Consider the following 21,954-nt stretch of genomic DNA (forward strand, 5'->3'; position numbering starts at 1 on the left):
TACTACCAGCCATCTTACCTCATGCTCCTTCTTCAGGAACGCTGCCTCCCTTCCTTGAAGTGGGGATAGCTTGTATCCTGACCTCTATATACACACTGTTTTCTACATAGCATCATTATTTTTGTCTATTTTTATTTATGCTACACAAATCCACCATATGATGTAGAGTCTACTGTGTCTTATTTTTCACAAGGTATTTGTGAGATACAGAGTTTGATTTCAAGTAGCTGTGTCTCATTTATCTCTTAATGTACAATACTTTGGTATATTAGTAGGTTTTACTTTATCTATTTTAGTCTGAAATATTTTATCTTATTTCTAGTCTTTTGACTACTATCAATAGTGCTGTTTTATGCATTCTGAAGACATTATTTTCCTGGCTACTCTGGAGGATCATTTTATAGTTACTTCTAAAAGTAAATACTTTATCAAATTAAAGATACTTTCAACATTGAAATTGCTTACTGTGTCAGGGTGTTTATCTCCATTTCCTGAATGATTTATTTGATAATGCTGCATGTGCCATTTGCTGAGCATGCCTTAATCCTTGAGGCTTTAGTGACTCTGCATCTGACCTGGACGTGGGGAAAGGGATTGTAAGTACAGAGGTGCTACAGAGGATTGAGGGACTTTATTGTGTCATGTCCCTTCACTCTGTGAACTGATTGCAGCTTTATAGTTTGTCACTGCTCCAGAGGCAGTGGGGTCTGGGAGAATGGAGCCAAGAGTGAGGTAGACTAAGGTCTCAGAAGGTCTCATAAAACTTTCTTCAGAGCATCAGACAGTTTAACCCTCTCCAAGGGTTAAGGGGAATCACATGAGTAAAGTTTACAATCACAAGGACAAGCTGCATGTGGCAAAAACCCGTTTTTCCATGGTAGCATATAGACAAGTAACAGTAGCCAGTTGTAGGGAAGAGTGTGAAGTAAACGCACACCTACCCGCTACACCAGGAGAGCACATCCCACAAGCAACTCTGTGCTTTGAGGAAAATTAGGTCACAAGACTCTTGTTTTCTCACAAGCACTCAGAATTCTTCTTAAATGACTCTGCTCTTGGACCATGTTTTAACAATAGTTAACTATGTCAACCAAGATTAAGTGTAATTAAGTCATAGAAATCTCTAGGAATGTAAGTAGTATCATCAGAGCTTTATTTTTTAAACACATGGTGTTTTATCTAGGTGATGGGGCATCAAGCCATTTTGTTCCCCAAATGTGATCTGAACAAGGACAACACTAGTGGACATCCCGCAGTGGGTGGGAAATGCCCACGAGGCCTCGACCCTACACACAGCACTGCAGGCAACTGAGGAAAGCTGGGGAGGGTGAGGTGCTTTTCCTAAGGGAGGAGTGCACTAATTGTTGTCCAGTGCCAGATGGCCAGCCCTGAAAACATGCATACAAGTAATGTATGGGCTAAAGACACTACATTTAGGACTAAATATGTATACACATAAGTATATATGTGGGCAATAACAGTTAGTGAAAAAAAGGCCATGAATTTGAAAGCAGGTAACAGGGTATGGGAGGATTTGGAGGGGGGAAAGGAAAAGAGAGAAATGTACTTATATTATTTAAAAAATAAAACAAAATGACATAACCAAAACCAAGTGTGTGCACATAAGCACAATGCACATGCAAACGTACATGCACACACAGAAAACCAAAACCAAAAAACCCTATGGAATCAATCCACTTTGCTATTGTCACCTACTCCTTAGCACAGGACCAGCACTGAAGTTTTGTTGATTTACCCAGTGTCATTCCATTGAAATAATTTTCCCTTTTCCTCTCCCAGCAGCTATTAACTGCAACTAGCTTCTTGGCTAGTGATGGGACTTTATGCCCACTTCCTTTCTCTGTGCTGGCATTTTTTCCTGGCGTGCACTTATGCAGTCCTTGTACATGCTGTTAGTCTTTGGATTCATATATGCATCAGCCCAGCTATGTCTGAAAACATTTTTTTTATGTTGTCCATTACCCCTGGGTCTTGCAGTCTTAGGTCTGCTATTCTTCATAGATCTTTGAGCCTGGAGGGGAGGGATGTGATAAAGATATCCCATTTAGGGCTGATTGTTCCAAAGCTTTTCATTCTCTGCATATTGCCTATCTATAGGTTTCTATGTTAATTGCCGTTTTAACAAGAAGCTTCTCTGATGAGGGTCAAGTGATGTACCCAATGGGTAAGCAACAGTCATTAGGGGTTGTTTTATTGTTGTGTCTATTTAAGAGAATAATAATTGTAGGTTTTTCCCTGGGGCCCTTGACCTGTCTGGTCTCAGGTTGGTTGTTGGCCACTTTAGCAGTTGGAGTATGAGCTCTGTGTCATGGAGTGGGTCTGAAGTCAGTAAGAAGGGGAATGGTCACTCCCACAACATTTTTTGCTACTGCATCCATCAGAGACCCTGTCTTACATACAGGTTCTATTTTGGCTCACAGGGTTCATAGCTGGGTCAGAATGATGATTAATTTTCTCCTCTTATATCCTATGAGTATCTTCTAGCATCAGCTTTAGTGGGGTGAAGCTTCCACTTGATTACCAACTCAGTTTCTTTACGTTTAATGACATAAGCAGTAGCATCTTTACCAGTAGGGTCTCAGCATCACGTCATGGAGGGTAGCCAGTATTACTGCAATAGTCTCTACTGCTTGGAAGGAGAGTCTGGACCTCTTTGGCCAACAACTCTAAAGATTTAACCCATTCCTGATAGCTGGGCAGTGTCTGGTATAAAGTTGGGTATTCTCTGGTAACTCCGTTTAGATTCCACTTAAACATGTCTGTATTTTAGGAAGCTGAATGGAGTGTTAGTCTTTGATGGTGAGGTATTTCTTGGAGAAAGCAAGAAGATGGATTGGAGGCAGCAGAAAGATGGATTCTGTTTTCAAATCCAGGGGAATTGACATTATTAACATTGAGAGTTATTACTGAACAATATTCATTATTTTGTTGTGGTTTTTAGAACTTTTTTGTCAAAACATTCTGGAATTATTTCTTGTGTCCTCTCCTCTTGGGTGTAGTAAATCTTTCTTTTAGGCTGAAGTGTTCCATTTAGTGTTTTTTTAGAGCTGGATCTGTGGACATGAATTGTTTAAATTTGATCTTATGATGAAATGTGTTTTCTCCTATTATAATTGATAATTTTTTTGTTTTTGTTTTTGTTTTTTCCCAAATAGGGTTTTTCTGTGTAAACAGCCTTGGTCATCCTGAACAACCAAGTTTGTAGACCAGGATGGCTTTGAACTCACTGAGATCTACTTGCTTCTGCCTCCCTAGTGCTGGGATTAAAGGCATGCACTAGCATGCCCACTTGGCATGATTGATAGTTTTGTTGGTGACTAAGTTACTATTTTATTGCTGTGAAGAGACACTATGGCCAAAGTAACTCTTACAAAAGAGCATTTAATTAGGGTGTTTACACTTTCAGAGATTTAGTCCGTTATCATTATGCTGGGAAGCAGCATGGCAGGCACAGTGCTGGAGAAGTTGGGATCTACAACCTGGATCATTGGGGTGGTGGTGCATGGGTGGGTACAGGGGCGGGGAGGGCGGGAAGGAAGGAAGGGAGTGTGAGTTAGTGAGTCTGAGTTAGTGTGTGTGTGTGCTGGACTTGGAATGGGCTTTTGAAATCTCAACTCCCCCCACCCACCCAGGGGGGTCACACTTCCTCCAAGAAGGCCACACTTCCTAGTCATCTGAAATCATGCCAATTCCTGGTGACTAAATATTCAAATATTTGAGTCAATGGGGGGCATTCTTATTTAAGCCACCACAACTGGGTGTAGTGGTCTGGGCTGGTATCTGTTGTTTTTCAGTTTATAGAACATCAGTCTAGGCTCCTCTGGCTTTCAGAGTTAACATGGAAAAGTCAGGTGTTATTATTATAGGCCTGCTTTTATATGTTACTTGATCTTTTTTCTCTGTAGTTTTTAATATCCTTTTTGTTTTTCTGTACAAGTAATGTTTTTGATTATTTTGTGACAGTAGGAATTTCTTTTCTGGTCTTGCCTGTTTTGATATTTCACATACTTCTTGAATCCCAATAGGCATATAGCCTTTTAGATTTAGGAAATTTTCTTTTATTAGTTTAAAATATTTTCTGTGCCTTTGCCTTTTCTTCTTTATCCTGAATACCTATTATTTATAGGTTTATTTGGTTGGTTTTTTCAGTGTCCTAGATTTCCTGGATATGTTATGTCTGGATTTTTTTTAGATTTTTAGCAGTTGAGTGATTGTTCAATTTTGTCTACCTTGTCTTTAAGACCTGGCATTCTCTCTTCTAATTAATTTAATATATTGGTAAGACTTTCCTCTGAGCTTTTTTGGTGATTTCCTGAGTCTTCTAGTTTTAGTTTTATTTCAGTCTGGCCTTTTGTGTGTGAGTGCTAATTCTATTTCTTTGTTAGACTCTGTTTTCATGGATTCTTTTCATTGTCATTGTTTTCAGCCACATGCTCTCAAGCACTTCATCAGTCGTTTGTTTGTATCTTTTCCTTAAGGTCCTTGAACATACTCATAATTGGTATTTTGAGGGCTTTGTCTTGTGCTTCAGTTAAATTGTTTTTCTCAGCAAATTTTACCATAGAAGTAGTGGCTTTTGGATGAGGCATATTATCTTGGTTGTTTATGCTTATGTTTTTGGGATGGGATCTAGATATCTGGAGTTATAATGTTTTTGGTGTTTGTTGGTATAGATATCTGGTCTTTCCTATGCTTCTGAGGTGTTGGACATTTATTTGTTCTTAGCCCCAACCTGTCAGCTTGTGTGCACTGGCTTGCATGGCACTGGGTTTTGGTCTTGGCGCCACTTTGGGTTTCAGGGACTTTGTTCCCTAATTGGTGTAGTAGATGGGGTGTCTGATGTTGTAACTGGGACTCTGGGTTCAGACTTGAGTTCATCCCATTATAGGTGCAGTGTGAGGATTGGGTGGTAGGCCAGCAGACAGCATAAGTGGACTGACCTGGGAAATCTTTAAGTAAAGTTTTGTTTTGCTCCATATGTTGCAGGTCTTGGGACTCAGTAGTTAGTGTCTGCTGATGGCGTTGAAATGGTAGGATGGGGGAACTAGCTTTGGGGATTCCTGCCAGAAGTTCTTAATTTAACTCTGGGCTTATACTCCAATCAGTCCCAGGATGATGCAGTGAAAAGTGTGCGTGATAGATAGGTGAGCAAGCTGGGGAAGGAGAATTACTCTGGGGAGTCTCTTAAATAGAGGTTAGAGTTGGGCTTCATATAGTTGCTGTCTTGGGCCCAGTCTAGTCATGAAAAAAAAATCCAAACATTCAGAAATATATATATTTGTTAGTCTTAAACCAATGAAATACCTGATTTATTTGAGATCATTTTGTTAAATATTTTCACAGTGACTTACTGATTTCTCTAACATGTCAAAAATGAAGGTAGCTATTGATTATAATAATAATGATAATAGTTATAACAGTAATAATGCTAATAGTTCTTAGCATTGAATTAGAAACAGTCTCTTCTAAATTTCCTTTTTAGTTTCTGCTTTTCTGTTTTTTTCCCCTTTGGTTTGTTTCCAGATGTATATATTATTTCAAATGTAAATTCTTTCCACCTCCTGAATTTTCTGCTTCTATGCTGCTTTGCAGATGAAAAACTCCAGGTTGAAATTTATTCCTTAGTTGTTGCCTACCATATCTCCTTTCTAAGAACAAATCCCCAAAATGTTCCTTTTCTGTGAAGTCCTGCTATTACTATTCACAATTAGTGCCTGTCTTCTAGAACTAGTTTTTCTTACACTTTCTTTCACAGGTGTTTAATTGACTTACACTTGGTTTACTTGATATGTCCAGTGTATATACATGTATCTCTCTTTTTATTTTAACTGATGTCACACATGCTGTGACAAAACACCATGCCTAAGGCAACTCACAAAAGAAAGTATTTACTTGGGCTTACAGAGGGTTAGACCCATGATGGCCACAGAGCCATGGTGATGGTGAGAGCTTGACCCACAATCAGGAGGTAGAGGGTGGATTGAAGAGGGCAGGAACCCTGAAGCCTCAAATCACACCTTGGGATACAGCTCCTCTAAAGGGTCACATCTAATCCTTCCTAAACAGGCTCATCAACTGGGGAACAAGTATGCAAACATGAACCAGTGGGGGAACACAACCAGTATACTGTGTGCTTGGGATATATAGATTTTTTTCCTACCTCCTCAAGTCACTCTATAATACAGAGTAGGTGTTCTAATTTGAGTCTCTATAAATTGAGTCTATTTTTTTTGAACTACACTATACTGCTTGAAGACAACTGTTACATTTATTGCTTCTATAGCATAACATCAGACAGAAACAACCTACCTAAGAGAGGAAACATTTATTTTGGTTCATGATTTCTGAAGGTTTAGTTCGTGGTTTCTTGGTTCCATTCATCAGTTGAGCAGAATGTGGCAGTGGGATCATATGGTAGAGGTTACATACCTCAAGATAGACAGACAGATTGTACAGAGATTTGGGGAAGAGGGAGAAAGAGGTGAGAAGGAAGTCGGGGCTAGGAAGAAGATGCTCTCATTAACTTTTAGGACAGTGCTTCTTAACCTTCCTAAAGCTGTGATCGCTTTTTTTAAAATTATTGGTTATTTTATGTATTTATATTTCAAATGCTATCCCCCATCCTGGTTTCCCCTCTGCAAATCCCCTATCCCACCCCCTGCCCCTGCCTCTATGAGGGTGCTCTCCCACCCACCCATCCACTCCTGCCTCACCACCCTAGCATTCCCCTACACTGGGGAAATGAGTCTTCACAAGGCCTTCCCTCCCATTGATGCCAGATAAGGCCATCCTCTGCTACATATGTGGTTTGAGCCATGGGTGCCTCCATGTGTACTCTTTGGTTGGTGGTTTAATACAGTTCCTAATGTTGTGGTGATCCCCAATGATAAAATTACTTTTTTGTCAGTTCATAACTGTAATTTTGCTACTCTTATGGGTTATAATGTAAATATCTGATATGCAGGATATCGGATATGTGACCCTAAAGGGGGTTGCAACCCATAGGTTGAGAACTACTGCTTTAGGATCTACCCCTAATGACCAGAATCCTTCAGCTGCCCTACTTCCCAACATTTTTATAACCTCTGCAAATATTTCCTCAGCTAAGTATCATGCATTCAGTGCAAGATCCTTTGGGGGCAACATTTCTTGTCCCAATCATTACAAAAATACATCATCTAAACACTACCTCAAAAATAACTCAAAGTTTAGATACCTGTATCTATAAAGATTATATGATGGATGTGTGAAAAGGGAGAAAGTAAATTTAACAGCAGTCTAGACATTTTTTTCTTTTTCTTTTTTAAATTTAGAGAATACTTTATTAGTTTTTGTAATCAAACCCACGTAGATAAGACCTTACATATTTAATACAGTGTGTTACCCCTGTACAAATGGAAAAAACTTAAGTTCAACATTTCTAGACCAATATGGCTGTTAATTTTTGTACAGTGCCAACTCAACACAGTAAACGGGGATACTTTTTTCCAAAGTTGACAGCACAGCTAAAGTTTCAAAAAATTCAAATTATATATCTGTATATATATATTTATATTTATATTTATATTTATATAAAAAGACCAATAATAGCAGTGTGTTATGCATCAACAGCAGCAACAGCTTTTCCAGGTTCTGCAGTCATCTGAACAAAACTGTAGAGACATCCAGCACACTCCATTAAAAAAAAAAAAGTAAAAGAACAAAACCCGAGAAAACAGCACAGTTCTGTTACTCTTGTGGTACCTGGCACCATTTTTTTTTTAAAATTAGCTTCTCAATCATCATCTGGAAAGAAAACATTCTGAGCAACATCATTAAAAACAGCTCTGATAAAGCACGGTCACTACTACGTATCATAAAGCAGGTACAAGCTATTTTACATCCACAGAGGTATGATACAGTACTGTCCTACATCTATAATACTAGAGGATACAATTTAAAAGGCATTATTTGAGACTTGATTCTACTTTTCCAGCAGAGGGCCCAAAGGATGGTGTGACACAGCTTTGTAAAGAAACATACTCTAGACAGGATTTCCTTTCACTAGTGGCACAGTTCTAAGGATTCATTCTCTCCATGAATGTCAGCTAAAACCGTTATTAAAAAAATGAAATATCCCTAGAACAAAACCGTATAACCACCGGATTCACATGAAGATGACCTAGTGGAGACAAGCTGGACCTCACCTTACCAACAAGCTATCAAATCTGTTATGTTTAAACAGTGAGACCTCCAAGGAAGGAGATGCCAAGTAGTGCTTCAAAGCTTCGGACCACAATCAAACACAGCATCCTTTTCAACAGAAGCAGAAGCTCATCTGAATATGCTCAAGGATGCTGACATCAACATTTAATCATCTCCTCCCTCATCCAGGAAGAAGGGGAGATCAGTTACTACTGTACTTTATTGTGTTCAACCAAATCACCATGTTACAAAAATAGCAAGCTGCCATAATAAAAAATAAGGCTCCTCTATCCAGCACCAGATAGCATCATTTTACTTTCAAGCCTAGAAATTGCACACTTGTATATAAACCATCCGAAGATGAGGATTGAGAGTTCATCTTGGTGGATTTTTCCTTTGATGACTATGAAGTGTCCTTCCTTATCTTTTTTGATGACTTTTAATTGAAAATTGATTTTATTCGATATTAGAATGCCTACTCCAGCTTGCTTCTTCTGAGCATTTGCTTGGAAAGTTGTTTTCCAGCCTTTCACTCTGAGGTAGTGTCTGTCTTTGTCTCTGAGGTGTGTTTCCTGTAGGCAGCAGAATGCAGGGTCCTCGTTGCATATCCAGTTTGTTAATCTATGTCTTTTTATTGGGGAGTTGAGGCCATTGATGTTGAGAGATATTAAGGAATAGTGATTATTGCTTCCTGTTATATTCATATTTGGATGTGAGGTTATGTTTGTGTGCTTTTCTTCTCTTTGTTTTGTTGCCAAGATGATTAGTTTCTTGCTTCTTCTAGGGTATAGCTTGCCTCCTTATGTTGGGCTTTACCCTTTATTATCCTTTGTAGTGCTGCATTTGTAGAAAGATATTGTGTAAATTTGGTTTTGTCATGGAATATCTTGGTTTCTCCATCTATGTTAATTGAGAGTTTTGCAGGATACAGTAACCTGGGCTGGCATTTGTGTTCTCTTAGGGTCTGTATGACATCTGTCCAGGATCTTCTGGCCTTCATAGTTTCTGGCGAAAAGTCTGGTGTGATTCTGATAGGTCTGCCTTTATATGTTACTTGACCTTTTTCCCTTACTGCTTTTAATATTCTTTCTTTATTTTGTGCGTTTGGTGTTTTGACAATTATGTGACGGGAGGTGTTTCTTTTCTGGTCCTATCTATTTGGAGTTCTGTAGCCTTCTTGTATGCCTATGGGTATCTCTTTTTTTAGGTTAGGGAAGTTTTCTTCTATGATTTTGTTGAAGTTATTTACTGGTCCTTTGAGCTGGGAGTCTTCACTCTCTTCTATACCTATTATCCTTAGGTTTGATCTTCTCATTGAGTCCTGGATTTCCTGTATGTTTTGGACCAGTAGCTTTTTCTGCTTTACATTATCTTTGACAGTTGAGTCAATGATTTTTATGGAATCTTCTGCTCCCGAGATTCTCTCTTCCATCTCTTGTATTCTGTTGGTGAAGCTTGTATCTACAGCTCCTTGTCTTTTCTTTTGATTTTCTATGTCCAGGGTTGTTTCCATGTGTTCTTTCTTGATTGCTTCTATTTCCATTTTTAATTCCTTCAACTGTTTGATTGTGTTTTCCTGGAATTCTTTCAGGGATTTTTGCGATTCCTCTCTGTAGGCTTCTACTTGTTCTCTAAGGGAGTTCTTTATGTCTTTCTTGAAGTCCTCCAGCATCATGATCAAATATGATTTTGAAACTAGATCTTGCTTTTCTGGTGTGTTTGGATATTCCGTGTTTGCTTTGGTGGGAGAAATGGGCTTCGATGATGCCATGTAGTCTTGGTTTCTGTTGCTTGGGTTCCTGCGCTTGCCTCTCGCCATCAGATTATCTCTAGTGTTACTTTGTTCTGCTATTTCTGACCGTGGCTAGACTTTCCTATAAGCCTGTGTGTCAGGAGTGCTGTAGACCTGTTTTCCTGTTTTCTTTCAGCCAGTTATGGGGACAGAGTGTTCTGCTTTCGGGCTTGTAGTTTTTCCTCTCTACAGGTCTTCAGCTGTTCCTGTGGGCCTGTGTCTTGAGTTCACCAGGCAGGTTTCTTGCAGGGGAAAAGTTGGTCCTACCTGTGGTTCCAAGGCTCAAGTTTGCTCGTGGGGTACTGCCTGAGTCCTCTCCGCGGCGGCAGCAACCGGGAAGATCTGTGCCGCTCTTTCTGGGAGCCTCCGTGCACCAGGGTTCCAGATAACGTTTGGTGTTTTCCTCTGGCGTCTGGATGTGCACAGAGTGCAGTCTCTTCTGGTTTCCCAGGCTTGTCTGCCTCTCTGAAGGTTCAGCTCTCCCTCCCACGGGATTTGGGTGCAGAGAACTGTTTATCCGGTCTGTTTCCTTCAGGTTCCGGCGGTGTCTCAGGCGCAGGGGTCCTGCCGCTCCCGGGCCCTCCCCTACGGGAACCCAGAGGCCTTATACAGTTGCCTCTTGGGCCAGGGATGTGGGCAGGGGTGGGCAGTGTTGGTGGTCTCCTCCGCTCTGCAGCCTCAGGAGTGCCCACCTGATCAGGCGGTGAGGTCTCTCTCCCACGGGGTTTGGGAGCAGAGAGCTGCTGCGGGCCGGGATCCGCGGGTCCAGTCTAGACATTTGAAAAGATATGACTTCACGATGAAAAGCGTTTGAAGTTTAATGATCAAACTGTCCACTGGTGACCTTTAAAGTAGTAGTGTAAATGACTAGTTTGTGGAGAGCTTAAAATTACACCAAATGTTTAAAATAACAAAGACGAAACCATGAGGCTGGGGATGAGATTTTGATGGACTAGCTGTAAACACGAATTTAAAAGTCCTGTTCATTCACAGAGACGAACACATTTGCCCTGGAAGATACTAACTTTAATGAGTTTTTAGTGCAGAAATTGATATAGAACATACACCGTAGTTTGTATTTATGTTACTGTGTATGTCTTAAATATTAGTTTGTAAAGTAGTTCTAATTAGAATATCATATCTTTGTTGTATTTATACCAGAGATTTTCTAAATATGGATTGTGCATAAAGTTTAAGTGGAATACATCTAAGATGATTTATTTTCACATTATTTATGGCTGCCTTCATGTCCCAGTGATGAGTTGTGCAACCGACAAATGGCAACGCCTAAAATATTATGCAGCCCTTTACAGACAAGTGTATTGACTTTTGATCTGCCTTACCAGATAGTTATGTATTCAACTTTATGTATTTGAGATGGGTTGGACCTTTTATGTATTTCAAGTTTGGTTTTGACAATGTTGTTCTGGAGTAGGAGCAGACACAGCTTCCAATGAAATACAATATTGTGTCCATCTATGTAAGAATGGAACTTAATATATGATAGGCTGATATCACAGATTTTTGGAAGAGAAGTTAACTACTTAATAAATGATGATCGGGAAGTAAAATATCTATATAAAGAACATTGAGATTAAATCTCTGCACCACATCATATACAGAAATGAACTTCAGATTGATTAAAAACTTAGCTATGAGTGGTAAAATTAGAGGCTATTCAAAGAGACTGGAGAATTTTTGTGTGTAACATAGCTAAGTGCATACACATATATGTGTGTACATATTTGTGCGTACACAAACATACATACACACCAGTCAAATCACATAATGAATGAAGAAATTGATATATTGACAACTTCGGAGTACAAAGTTAGCAATTACACCACAGACTTGGAGAAGATTTTTCTGTGTTTAAGTTTATAAAGGATTATATGTAAGCACTCCTTCAAAACAGGAAGAAACATATAAAAAGTCAAATCTAAAATATTTGATAAACGATACAAAAAAGCAATTCGCATGAGTGGCAGCCCGTTTGAATGAACTTCATCAGAAGCCAGAAAAATGTGGTGTTTTTTGAGTTTCATAGTGAGACTTCAGTGTTCTTGTTGCTGTATGTGCCTTGGGCATGATTTCAGGTTTGAGAATCTTTTCTTTTGTTAGTCATGATAGCACACACTTGCAGTCCTCTCTTTGTTGTGTCTAAGCAGGAGGATCTTGAGTTCTAGACCAACCTGGGCTACACAGATACTGGGGTAGATAGATAGGCAGGTAGGTAGGTATGTAATGGATAGATGGATGACAGACAGACAGATAGATGATAGATGATGCATAGAGAGGCATAGGACTAGAGAGCAATATGGGTCTAAGGCAGGGAGAGTATGCAATGGAATGCATATGACACATGGAAAGGATTAAAAGTAAGACAGGATAACTTCAGAAGGTTACTCAAGAAGTAGTGTGAAACCTGGGCTTAAAGACGTGTACTTGTCCCTACAGTTGTATGTCACTTAACAGTGGGGACATATTATGAGAAATGTATTATTTGATAACTTCATCATTCTGCAGATAACATACAGTATAATAGCATAAACTTAAACCGTATAGTCTGCTGTATACACCTAGGCTAGAGCTATATTCAAATTCCATGAAGCTACAAATGTTACATGTGCGGCTTGTAACTGTGGTTGAAGGATCACCATTTGGCACATGACTGTAGATTCCAGTCTTGGGGGACATTATAAGTATTTTCTTCTTTATAGCAATGGACAATGAATAAGTTAATTTTTACATATTAGTGAAAATTTCAAAATATTTCATATTGTTTTGTGTTTCATATTGTGGAATGCTGTGCATGAATGCTCTTGAAATGAATGTGTATTGTACTATTTTGGTATGGAAATATTACTTTTGATCTAAAGTTCCCATTTGATCTAAAGTTCACTTCAAGACCTTTATTTTATATTGATCTTCTGTTTATATGCTCTATATATTGTTGGCAGCTAATAGAGCCATTCCTCATATTTACTCTTTCATTAGCGATCTCCTAATATTTGCCTTATTTGCTGCTTCAGTGTTGTGTGTATACATACTTAGAGTCCACATACTATAATGTATGAATTTATTAGAACATTAGAACACTCTTTGTATCTTTTTACAGTTTTAAGCATAGTTTATTAGATATAAGGTATGTCTGATATCTTTGCTTTGTGGATTTCCACCTTCATGGAGTATTTTCTCAGTCCTGCTTTCACTCTCTCTATCCTTCCTTTCCTTGGTGGCAAAGTGAGTCTTATAGGCAGCTTACAGTTGAGTCCTTTTTTCTTTCCTTTTTTTCCTTTTTCTTTCTTTTTTTTTTCAGAGCTGGGGACTGAACCCAGGGCCTTGCGCTTGCTAGGCAAGCGCTCTACCACTGAGCCAAATCCCCAACCCTTTTTCTTTCCTTTTAAGGGAATCTTTCATTTCTTTCTGTAAGACAACATAGTCTAGATAACCAATTGTCCATGAAGGATGTGCACCTTTTCTATATATTCTTTATCTTAATAATTAAAAACTTAATTAAAATATAATTATATTATTCCCGTTTCCTCTCTTCCATTCCTCCGGTGTTCCAGCCCCAGTTTCTTCAGAATGTGATTATTCCCAAATCCGTGTCGTCTCTGAATCTGTTATGTCTCTTGCCACAGGTTATTTAGTCTTTTGTTTTTAGATTTTGTTTTATGCTGTGTCTTGAGTTGCACACTTTTGAGGTGGACATTCCCTTTCCATCAGGCTGTTGGTGTTGAGAGTTGAAACATGAAGCAAATCAAGAATTCAGATAGGTTTGAATTTTGTTGTTGCCACCACTGTCTTCAGTGCAACATAGTCATACAGTTCTTTAAAGAATGTGAACTGCCTTTGCGTGCACTTATAATGATGCTAGAGGACTAGAGGTTGCTTCCATGTTCTGGCTGTCCTTACACACTCCCTCGTATGAGGATTGCATGTAGCACCCCCAACACACTTGAGTTTTTACAAGCACTTGACTAGTGATGCTTATTGTTTAGTGATTGCCCTGTAGGAAAGCTGGTCTTCTCTGTACGTTTTTCACCTTCCAGGCTTGACAGCTACCAGGCCTTGAGCATGGGTCACCTCATGAGTTCTCTTTCCTATCCATGCTTTGATTTCCAGTTCTGTATCCAGTTTGGAGGCAGGAGCTTCCTCCTACATCTTAATGACGAAAGATGTTTTATTCGTGTTTGGGTAGGTCCGTGGAACCAAGATTCTTTTCTGCATTGTGGATAAAGGCTTTTTTTCTCTCAAATCTTGTTTTTAGCTTCGATGGCTCTTTGTCTTTATCGTAAGTGACAGAGGCTACTTTCTTCCTCATGGCTTAAATAAAGCTTTTATTATTTTATCTAAGTCAGAAAATCATGTCTGTACCTCAGTGGCCACAGTTTACCCAGCAATATGCACTTCCCTAGAGGTAGGAATTCATTTCTCCTGACTCTGTTTTCAAGTCTCCCAGAGCACTTGGGAAGGAAGGTCTGTGGGCGAAGCCTGGTGATTAGCAGCCTTCTTTGAGTCTGGGTCTTTGGTTGTTTGAAGCTGTCATGTTAGCTGAATCTTACAATTGCACAGTCTGTTAGTATCTCTCTGAAGATGTAGCTTCTTAGACAGAATGCTTACTTAGAATGTGTGAAACCTCACTTTCAGTCCCCAGAACCGTGTAAAGTGGACGTGGTTGTGTGTGTATTAACAGTTACACTAGTGTCTTTGGATTTAGATTGTTTGCCTGACAATTTGCTTTCTGATGGGCACAAAATAAGTTATAATTTTGTAGGTTTTCATTCTTTTGTCACTGTTAGAATTGGAGTGGCATCATTTTTAGTTTTTTAAATCTTAAGTAATCATGGTTATTAAACACTTAAATTTGTCTTTATAAATGTAATAAAAATTTTTTAATAATAGTAAATGAAACATCTTTCTAGATGTCTTTTCTTTTGACCTAGTTTTCTTTTAAATTCATTTTATTTTTATTTATGTGTGTGTGTGTGTGTGTGTGTGTGTGTATGTATACACATGCATGTGAGTATGAACAAGTGTGTGTTTGTGTCCAATATATCAGAAGAGGGTTGCAGAGCTCCTGTGGTTGGAGTTACAGGTCATTCTGAGCCACTCGGTGTAGGGGCTGGGAGCCAAACTCTTTTCCTTTCAATTAAGCAAGTGCTCTTAATTGTTGAGACAGTTCCCTAGGCTCTAGACTTTTAGTTTGAAAGTGTACTTGGCGTTACTTTATTTGCATAATTTTATTTGTTAGGTGATAATATTTCACAGTATTTTCTTTTTGCAGCTAAGTTGTGTTCAGACTGTTGAACACAACTCTCTCTGTGAGATTATCTCTCTGTAAGCTTCTTTAGTTCAGTACAGTTGGAACTGTATCTCACTGGTTTTAAGATACTAGGTTATGGCTTTTTTTGTGAATATAAAATTGGCTTCTTGTATTTCTGAAGCTAAACTGTTGAAAATCAATGGTTTTTGTTTAATATTCAAGAAAATGTTCCACAAACACAACCAGTTGATTTTACAGTTAATGTTTATCAAAGATAGAACTAATTTTAACATTTATGACATAATATACCATGTAAGCAAGATATTCTATAGTTTTCAGATTAAATTTTATACTTTTATTCTCATTTTGGGTATTTTGATTATAAAATTATGTCAACAGATTGTGATTTTGATCATTAGGAAACCAGTTTTTAAAACCCTTTTCCTTCCCTGCAGAAAGCTGCATCAACAATTTGAAATGTATAAGGAGCAAGTCAAGAAAATGGGAGAGGAATCACAACAGCAGCAAGAGCAGAAGGGCGACGCCCCGACCTGCGGCATCTGCCACAAGACAAAATTTGCAGATGGATGCGGCCATAACTGTTCATATTGCCAAACCAAGTTCTGTGCTCGTTGTGGAGGTCGAGTGTCATTACGCTCAAACAAGGTACAGTACTGGAGTGCTACTTATGCCGTAGTTAACCTTCAAATCAACAGACGACTGAAATTGCTTCTGAGCTTAAAACCAAAGAACAAACACCCGTGCTTTCATGTTAGACAAAGGTTTGCATTTTTTTCTGAATGTGAAAGGTAATCTTAACTGTTCATATCAGCTTATGATATAGTTAGACTCAGGACCTTCGACTTTGAATTTCCCTGAGAACGTTAGGAATTGTTCTGTCCTCTGTATGGATAATGAAAACTTCGATCCAGAGACTGAGAATGAGTCTTACAGCAACACAAATGATGAAGCAGAGCTCTGACAGAGGTTCCTCTCTTTCTAGGATACGTTCACAAACTTTGTACTTCCTTGGGTGCTTGAAACAGGCCCATTTTAGTTCTGAGATTTGTTTTTTGATTTTGTAGCTTTGGAAGCTTTACTTTTGTTTTTGTTTTCATACTTATGAAATAACATTCTTTTTAATTTACATTTCAAATGTTATCCCCTTTCCTGGTTTCCCGTTCATAAACCCCCTATCCCTCTTAGCCCTGAGTCTAACTATATCATACTTCTCCCTTTTCTTCTATGAGGGTGTTCTCCCACACATCCAACCACCCCCTTCCTGCCTCCCTGCCCTGATTTTCCCCTACACTGGGGGGTCCAGCCTCGGCAGGACCCACGGGCTTCCCCTCCCATTGGTGGCCAACAAGGCCATCCTCTGCTCCATATGCAGATGGAGACATGGGTCTGTCCATGTGTACTCTTTGGGTAGTGGTTTAGTCCCTGGGAGCTCTGCTTGGTAGGTATTATTGTTCTTATGGGATTGCAAGCCCCTTCAGCTCCTTCAATCCTTTCTCTAATTCCTCCAATAGAGACCCTTTTCTTAGTTCAATGGTTGACTGCCAGAATTCGCTTCTGTATTTGTCATGCTCTGGCAGAGCCTTTCAGGTTCCTGGAGATGGCTATATCAGGCTCCTGTCAGCATGCACTTCTTGGCATTAGCAATATTGTCTGTGTTTGGTGGCTGTATGTATATGGCTGTATCCGCAGGTGGGGCAGGCTGTGAATGGCCTTTCCTTCAGTCTCTGATCCAAACTTTGTCTCCTTACTTTCTCCCTTCTAAGGACTGATGTATCACACTTTGGTTGTTCTTCTCGAGCTTCATGTGCTCTGTGGATTGTATCTTGGGTAATCCGAGCTTTTGAGCTAATATCCATGGACTAGTGAGTGCATACCATGTGTGTTTTTTTGTGATTGGGTTACCTCACCCAGGATGATATTTTCTAGTTCCATCCATTTGCCTATGAATTTCATGAAGTCATTGTTTTTGATACTCCATTGTGTAGATATTCCACATTTTCTGTATCCATTCCTCTATTGAAGGGCATCTGGGGTCTTTCCAGCTTCTGGCTATTATAAATAAGGCTGCTATGAACATAATGGAGCATGTGTCTTTTTTATATGTTGGGGCATCTTTTGGGTATATGCCCAAGAGAGGTATAGCTGGGTCCTCAGGTAGTACTATGTCCAATTTTCTGAGGAACCTCCAGACTTTTTTCCAGAGTGGTTGTACCAGCTTGCAATCCCACTAACAATGGAGGAGTGTTCTCTTTTTCCACATCCTTGCCAGCATTTGTTGTCACCTGAGTTTTTGATCTTAGCCATTCTGACTGGTGTGAGGTGGAATCTCAGGGTTGTTTGATTTGCATTTCCCTGATGAATAAGGATGTTGAACAATTCTTTGGGTGCTTCTTGCCCATTCGATATTCTTCAGTTGAGAATTCTTTGTTTATCTCTGTACCCTATTTTTAATAGGGTTATTTGATTCTCTGGAGTCTAAATTCTTTTTTTCCCTCCATCTTTATTAACTTGGGTATTTCTTATTTACATTTCAATTGTTATTCCCTTTCCCCCAACCCCTCCCTTTCCCGTCCAATATGGGCTTCCCCTCCCCATTCTCCCCCCATTACCACCCTCCCCCCAACAATCACGTTCACTGGGGGTTCAGTCTTGGCAGGACCAAGGGCTTCCCCTTCCACTGGTGCTCTTACTAGAATATTCATTGCTACCTATGAGATTGGAGCCCAGGATCAGTCCATGTATAGTCTTTGGGTACTGCCTTAGTCCCTGGAAGCTCTGGTTGATTGGCATTGTTGTTCATATGGGGTCTCAAGCCCCTTCAAGCTCTTTCAGTCCTTTCTAAGATTCCTTCAATGGGGGTCCTGTTCTCAGTTCAGTGGTTTAATGAGGGCATTCACCTATGTATTTGCTGTATTCTGGCTGTGTCTCTCAGGAGAGATCTACATCCGGTTCCTGTTAGCCTGCACTTCTTTGCTTCATCCATCTTACCTAGTTTGGTGGCTGCATATGTATGGACCACATGTGGGGCAGGCTCTGAATGGGTGTTCCTTCAGCCTCTGTTCTAAACTTTGCCTCCCTATTCCCTGCCAAGGGTATTCTTGTTCCCCTTTTAAAGAAGGAGTGAAGCATTTGCATTTTGGTCATCCTTGAGTTTCATGTGTTCTAGGCATCTAGGGTAATTCAAGCATTTGGGCTAATATTCACTTATCGATGAGTGCATACCATGTGTGTTTTTCTGTGATTGGGTTACCTCACTTAGGATGATATTTTCCAGTTCCATCCATTTGCCTATGAATTTCATAAAGTTATTGTTTTTGATAGCTGAGTAGTATTCCGTTGTGTAAATGTACCACATTTTCTGTATCCATTCCTCTGTTGAAGGGCATCTGAGTTCTTTCCAGCTTCTGGCTATTATAAATAAGGCTTCTCTGAACATAGTGGAAAATGTGTCTTTGTTATATGTTGGGGCATCTTTTGGGTATATGCCCAGGAGAGGTATAGCTGGGTCCTCAGGAAGTTCAATGTCCAATTTTCTGAGGAACCTCCAGACTGATTTCCAGAATGGTTGTACTAGTCTGCAGTCCTACCAACAATGGAGGAGTGTTCCTCTTTCTCCACATCCCCGCCAACATCTGCTGTCACCTAGTTTTTGATCTTAGCCATTCTGACTGGTGTGAGATGAAATCTCAGGGTTGTTTTGATTTGCGTTTCCCTTATGACTAAAGATGTTGAACATTTCTTTAGATGTTTCTCAGCCATTCGGCATTCCTCAGCTGTGAATTCTTTGTTTAGCTCTGAACCCCATTTTTAAATAGGGTTATTTGTCTCCCTGTAGTCTAACTTCTTGAGTTCTTTGTACATTTTGGATATAAGCCCTCTATCAGTTGTAGGATTGGTAAAGATCTTTTCCCATTCTGTTGGTTCCTGTTTTGTCCTAACAACAGTGTCCTTTGCCTTACAGAAGCTTTGCAGTTTTATGAGATCCCATTTGTCGATTCTTGATCTTAGAGCATAAGCCATTGGTGTTTTGTTCAGGAAATTTTCTCCAGTGCCCATGTGTTTGAGATGCTTCCCCACTTTTTCTTCTATTAGTTTGAGTGTATCTGGCTTGATGTGGAGGTCCTTGATCCACTTGGACTTAAGCTTTGTACAGGGTGATAAGCATGGATCGATCTGCATTCTTCTACATGTTGACCTCCAGTTGAACCAGCACCATTTGCTGAAAATGCTATCTTTTTTCCATTGGATGACTTTGGCTCCTTTGTCAAAAATCAAGTGACCATAGGTGTGTGGGTTCAATTCTGAGTCTTCAATTTTATTCCACTGGTCTATCTGTCTGTCTCTGTACTAATACCATGCAGTTTTTATCACTATTGCTCTGTAAACTGCTTGAGTTCAGGGATAGCGATTCCCCCTGAAGTCTTTTTATTGTTGAGGATAGTTTTAGCTATCCTGGGTTTTTTGTTATTCCAGATGAATTTGCAAATTGTTCTGTCTAACTCTTTGAAGAATTGGATTGGTATTTTGATGGGAATTGCATTGAATCTGTAGATTGCTTTTGGTAAATGGCCATCTTTACTATATTAATCCTGCCAATCCATGAGCATGGGAGATCTTTCCATCTTCTGAGATCTTCTTCAATTTCTTTCTTCAGAGGCTTCATGTTCTTATCATACAGATCTTTCACTTGCTTGGTTAAAGTCACACCGAGGTATTTTATATTATTTGGGACTATTATGAAGGGTGTCATTTCCCTAATTTCTTTCTCTGCTTGTTTCTCTTTTGTGTAGAGGAAGGCTACTGATTTAGTTGAGTTAATTTTATACCCAGCCACTTTGCTGAAGTTGTTTATCAGGTTTAGTAGTTCTCTGGTGGAATTTTTGGGATCACTTAAATATACAATCATATAGTCTGCAAATAGTGATATTTTGACTTCTTTCCAATCTGTATCCCTTTGATCTTTTGTTGTCTGATTGCTCTGGCTAGGACTTTGAGAAGTATATTTGAATAAGTAGGGAGAGAGTGAGCAGCCTTGTATTTCCATTTTTTAAGTCCTGCATGGTTTTGTTCAATTCCTTCACCTGTTTGGTTGTGTTTTCCAGTAATTCTTTAAGGGATTTTCTTGGTTCCTTTTTGAGGGCTTCTAATTGTTTACCTGTGTTGTCCTGTAATTCTCTATCATGAGATGTGATTTCAAATCTGAATCTCACTTTTCCAGTGTGTTTCGATATCCAGTAATTGCTTTGGTGGGAGACCTGAGCTCTGATGATGCCAAGTAGTCTTGGTTTCTGTTGCTTAGGTGTCTGTGCTTGCCTCTCGCCCTTAGGTTGTCTCTGGTGTTAAGTTATCTTGCTGTCTCTGACAGTGGCTTGTCCTTCCAGTAGGCTTGTGTGTCAGCACTCATGTAGACCTGTTTTCTTTCAGCTGGATCTGGGAACGGAGAGCAGCTCCTGGGTTTGTGTGTCCTCAAGCCTCCAGGTCGATCGCCTGAAGCAGAAGACACACCTCTGCTCTTAGGTGTGTCAGCGTTCTTGTTGACTGGCTTTTATATTGGGGTGCAGACAGAAACCAGAAGTGTCCTATCTCAGACTCTTCCCACCTTTGTGTGTCCAGAGGCCACCAGACTGGTCACGTGTAGCAGAAGAGTTGGTTTTATCTCTGCTCTCAGGTTTGTTGGCACTCCTGGCAAGGCTTTCAGCTGTGGGACCAGTTCAGTTCAGTTCCAGGCGCCAGCAGAAACTGGAAGGTTCCTGCTCCTGACTGCTCCTAGGTTCCTGTGCCCATAGAGCACAGAAGGTACTAGATGGTTTCCTCTTGGGCCAGAAATGTGAGCAGAAGTGATGGAATCCCCTGAGCTCTCAGGATTGTCTGCACTTCTGAGAGTCCAGCTTTCTTCCCCATGGAATTTGGGTACAGAGAGCTCGAGTTTTTTTATTGTTGAGGACAGTTTTCGGTATTCTGGTTTTTTTTTCTTTTTCTTTTTTTGTTATTCCAAATGAATTTGTAAATTGCTCTTTCTAACTCTATGAAGAATTGAGTTGGAATTTTGATGGGGATTGCATTGAATCTGTAGATTGCTTTTGGCAGGTGGCCATTTTTACTATATTAATCCTGCCAATCCATGAGAATGGGAGGTCTTTCCATCTTCTGAGTTCTTAATTTCTTTCTTCAGAGACTTGAAATTCTTGTCATACTGATCTTTGACTTTCTTGATTAGAGTCAGATGGAGGTATTTTATGTTATTTGTGACTATTGTGAAGGGTGTTGTTTCCCTAACTTCTTTGTCAGCCTGTTTATCCTTGAGTAGAGGAAGGCTACTTCTTTATTTGAGTTAATTTTATATCCAGCCACTTTGCTGAAGTTGTTTTTCAGGTATAGGAGTTCCCTTTTAGAACTTTTGGGGTCACCTTAAATATACTATCATATCATCTGCGAATAGTAATATTTTGACTTCTTTTCCCATTTTTATCCCTTTGAAGTCCTTTTGTTGTCTGCTTTGTATAGGACTTTGGGTACTATATTGAATAGGTAAGGAGAGAGTGAGCAGCCTTGTCTAGTCCCTGATTACAGTGGGATTGCTTTAGGTTTCTCTCCATTTAGTTTGATGTTGGCTACTGGTTTGGTGTATATTGCTTTTAATATGTTTATGTCTGGGCCTTGAATTCCT

The 21,954-nt window shown here is 39.6% G+C and overlaps 1 protein-coding gene across 47 annotated transcripts in view; it reads left to right on the plus strand.

Annotated features, from left to right (window-relative positions):
- Rims2 (regulating synaptic membrane exocytosis 2) overlaps positions 1-21,954 on the plus strand; it is a 520,587-nt gene that overhangs the window by 90,401 nt on the left and 408,232 nt on the right. For all 47 annotated transcript variants that reach the window (XM_087555439.1, XM_087555408.1, XM_087555415.1 and 44 more), the window contains 1 exon segment: positions 15,722-15,932. In XM_087555439.1, coding sequence (XP_087411565.1) covers positions 15,722-15,932 — 211 coding nt within the window.

The sequence above is a fragment of the Rattus norvegicus genome, chromosome 7 (assembly GCF_021556685.1).
Source record: "Rattus norvegicus strain SHRSP/BbbUtx chromosome 7, alternate assembly SHRSP_T2T, whole genome shotgun sequence".
Lineage (NCBI taxonomy): Eukaryota > Metazoa > Chordata > Mammalia > Rodentia > Muridae > Rattus > Rattus norvegicus.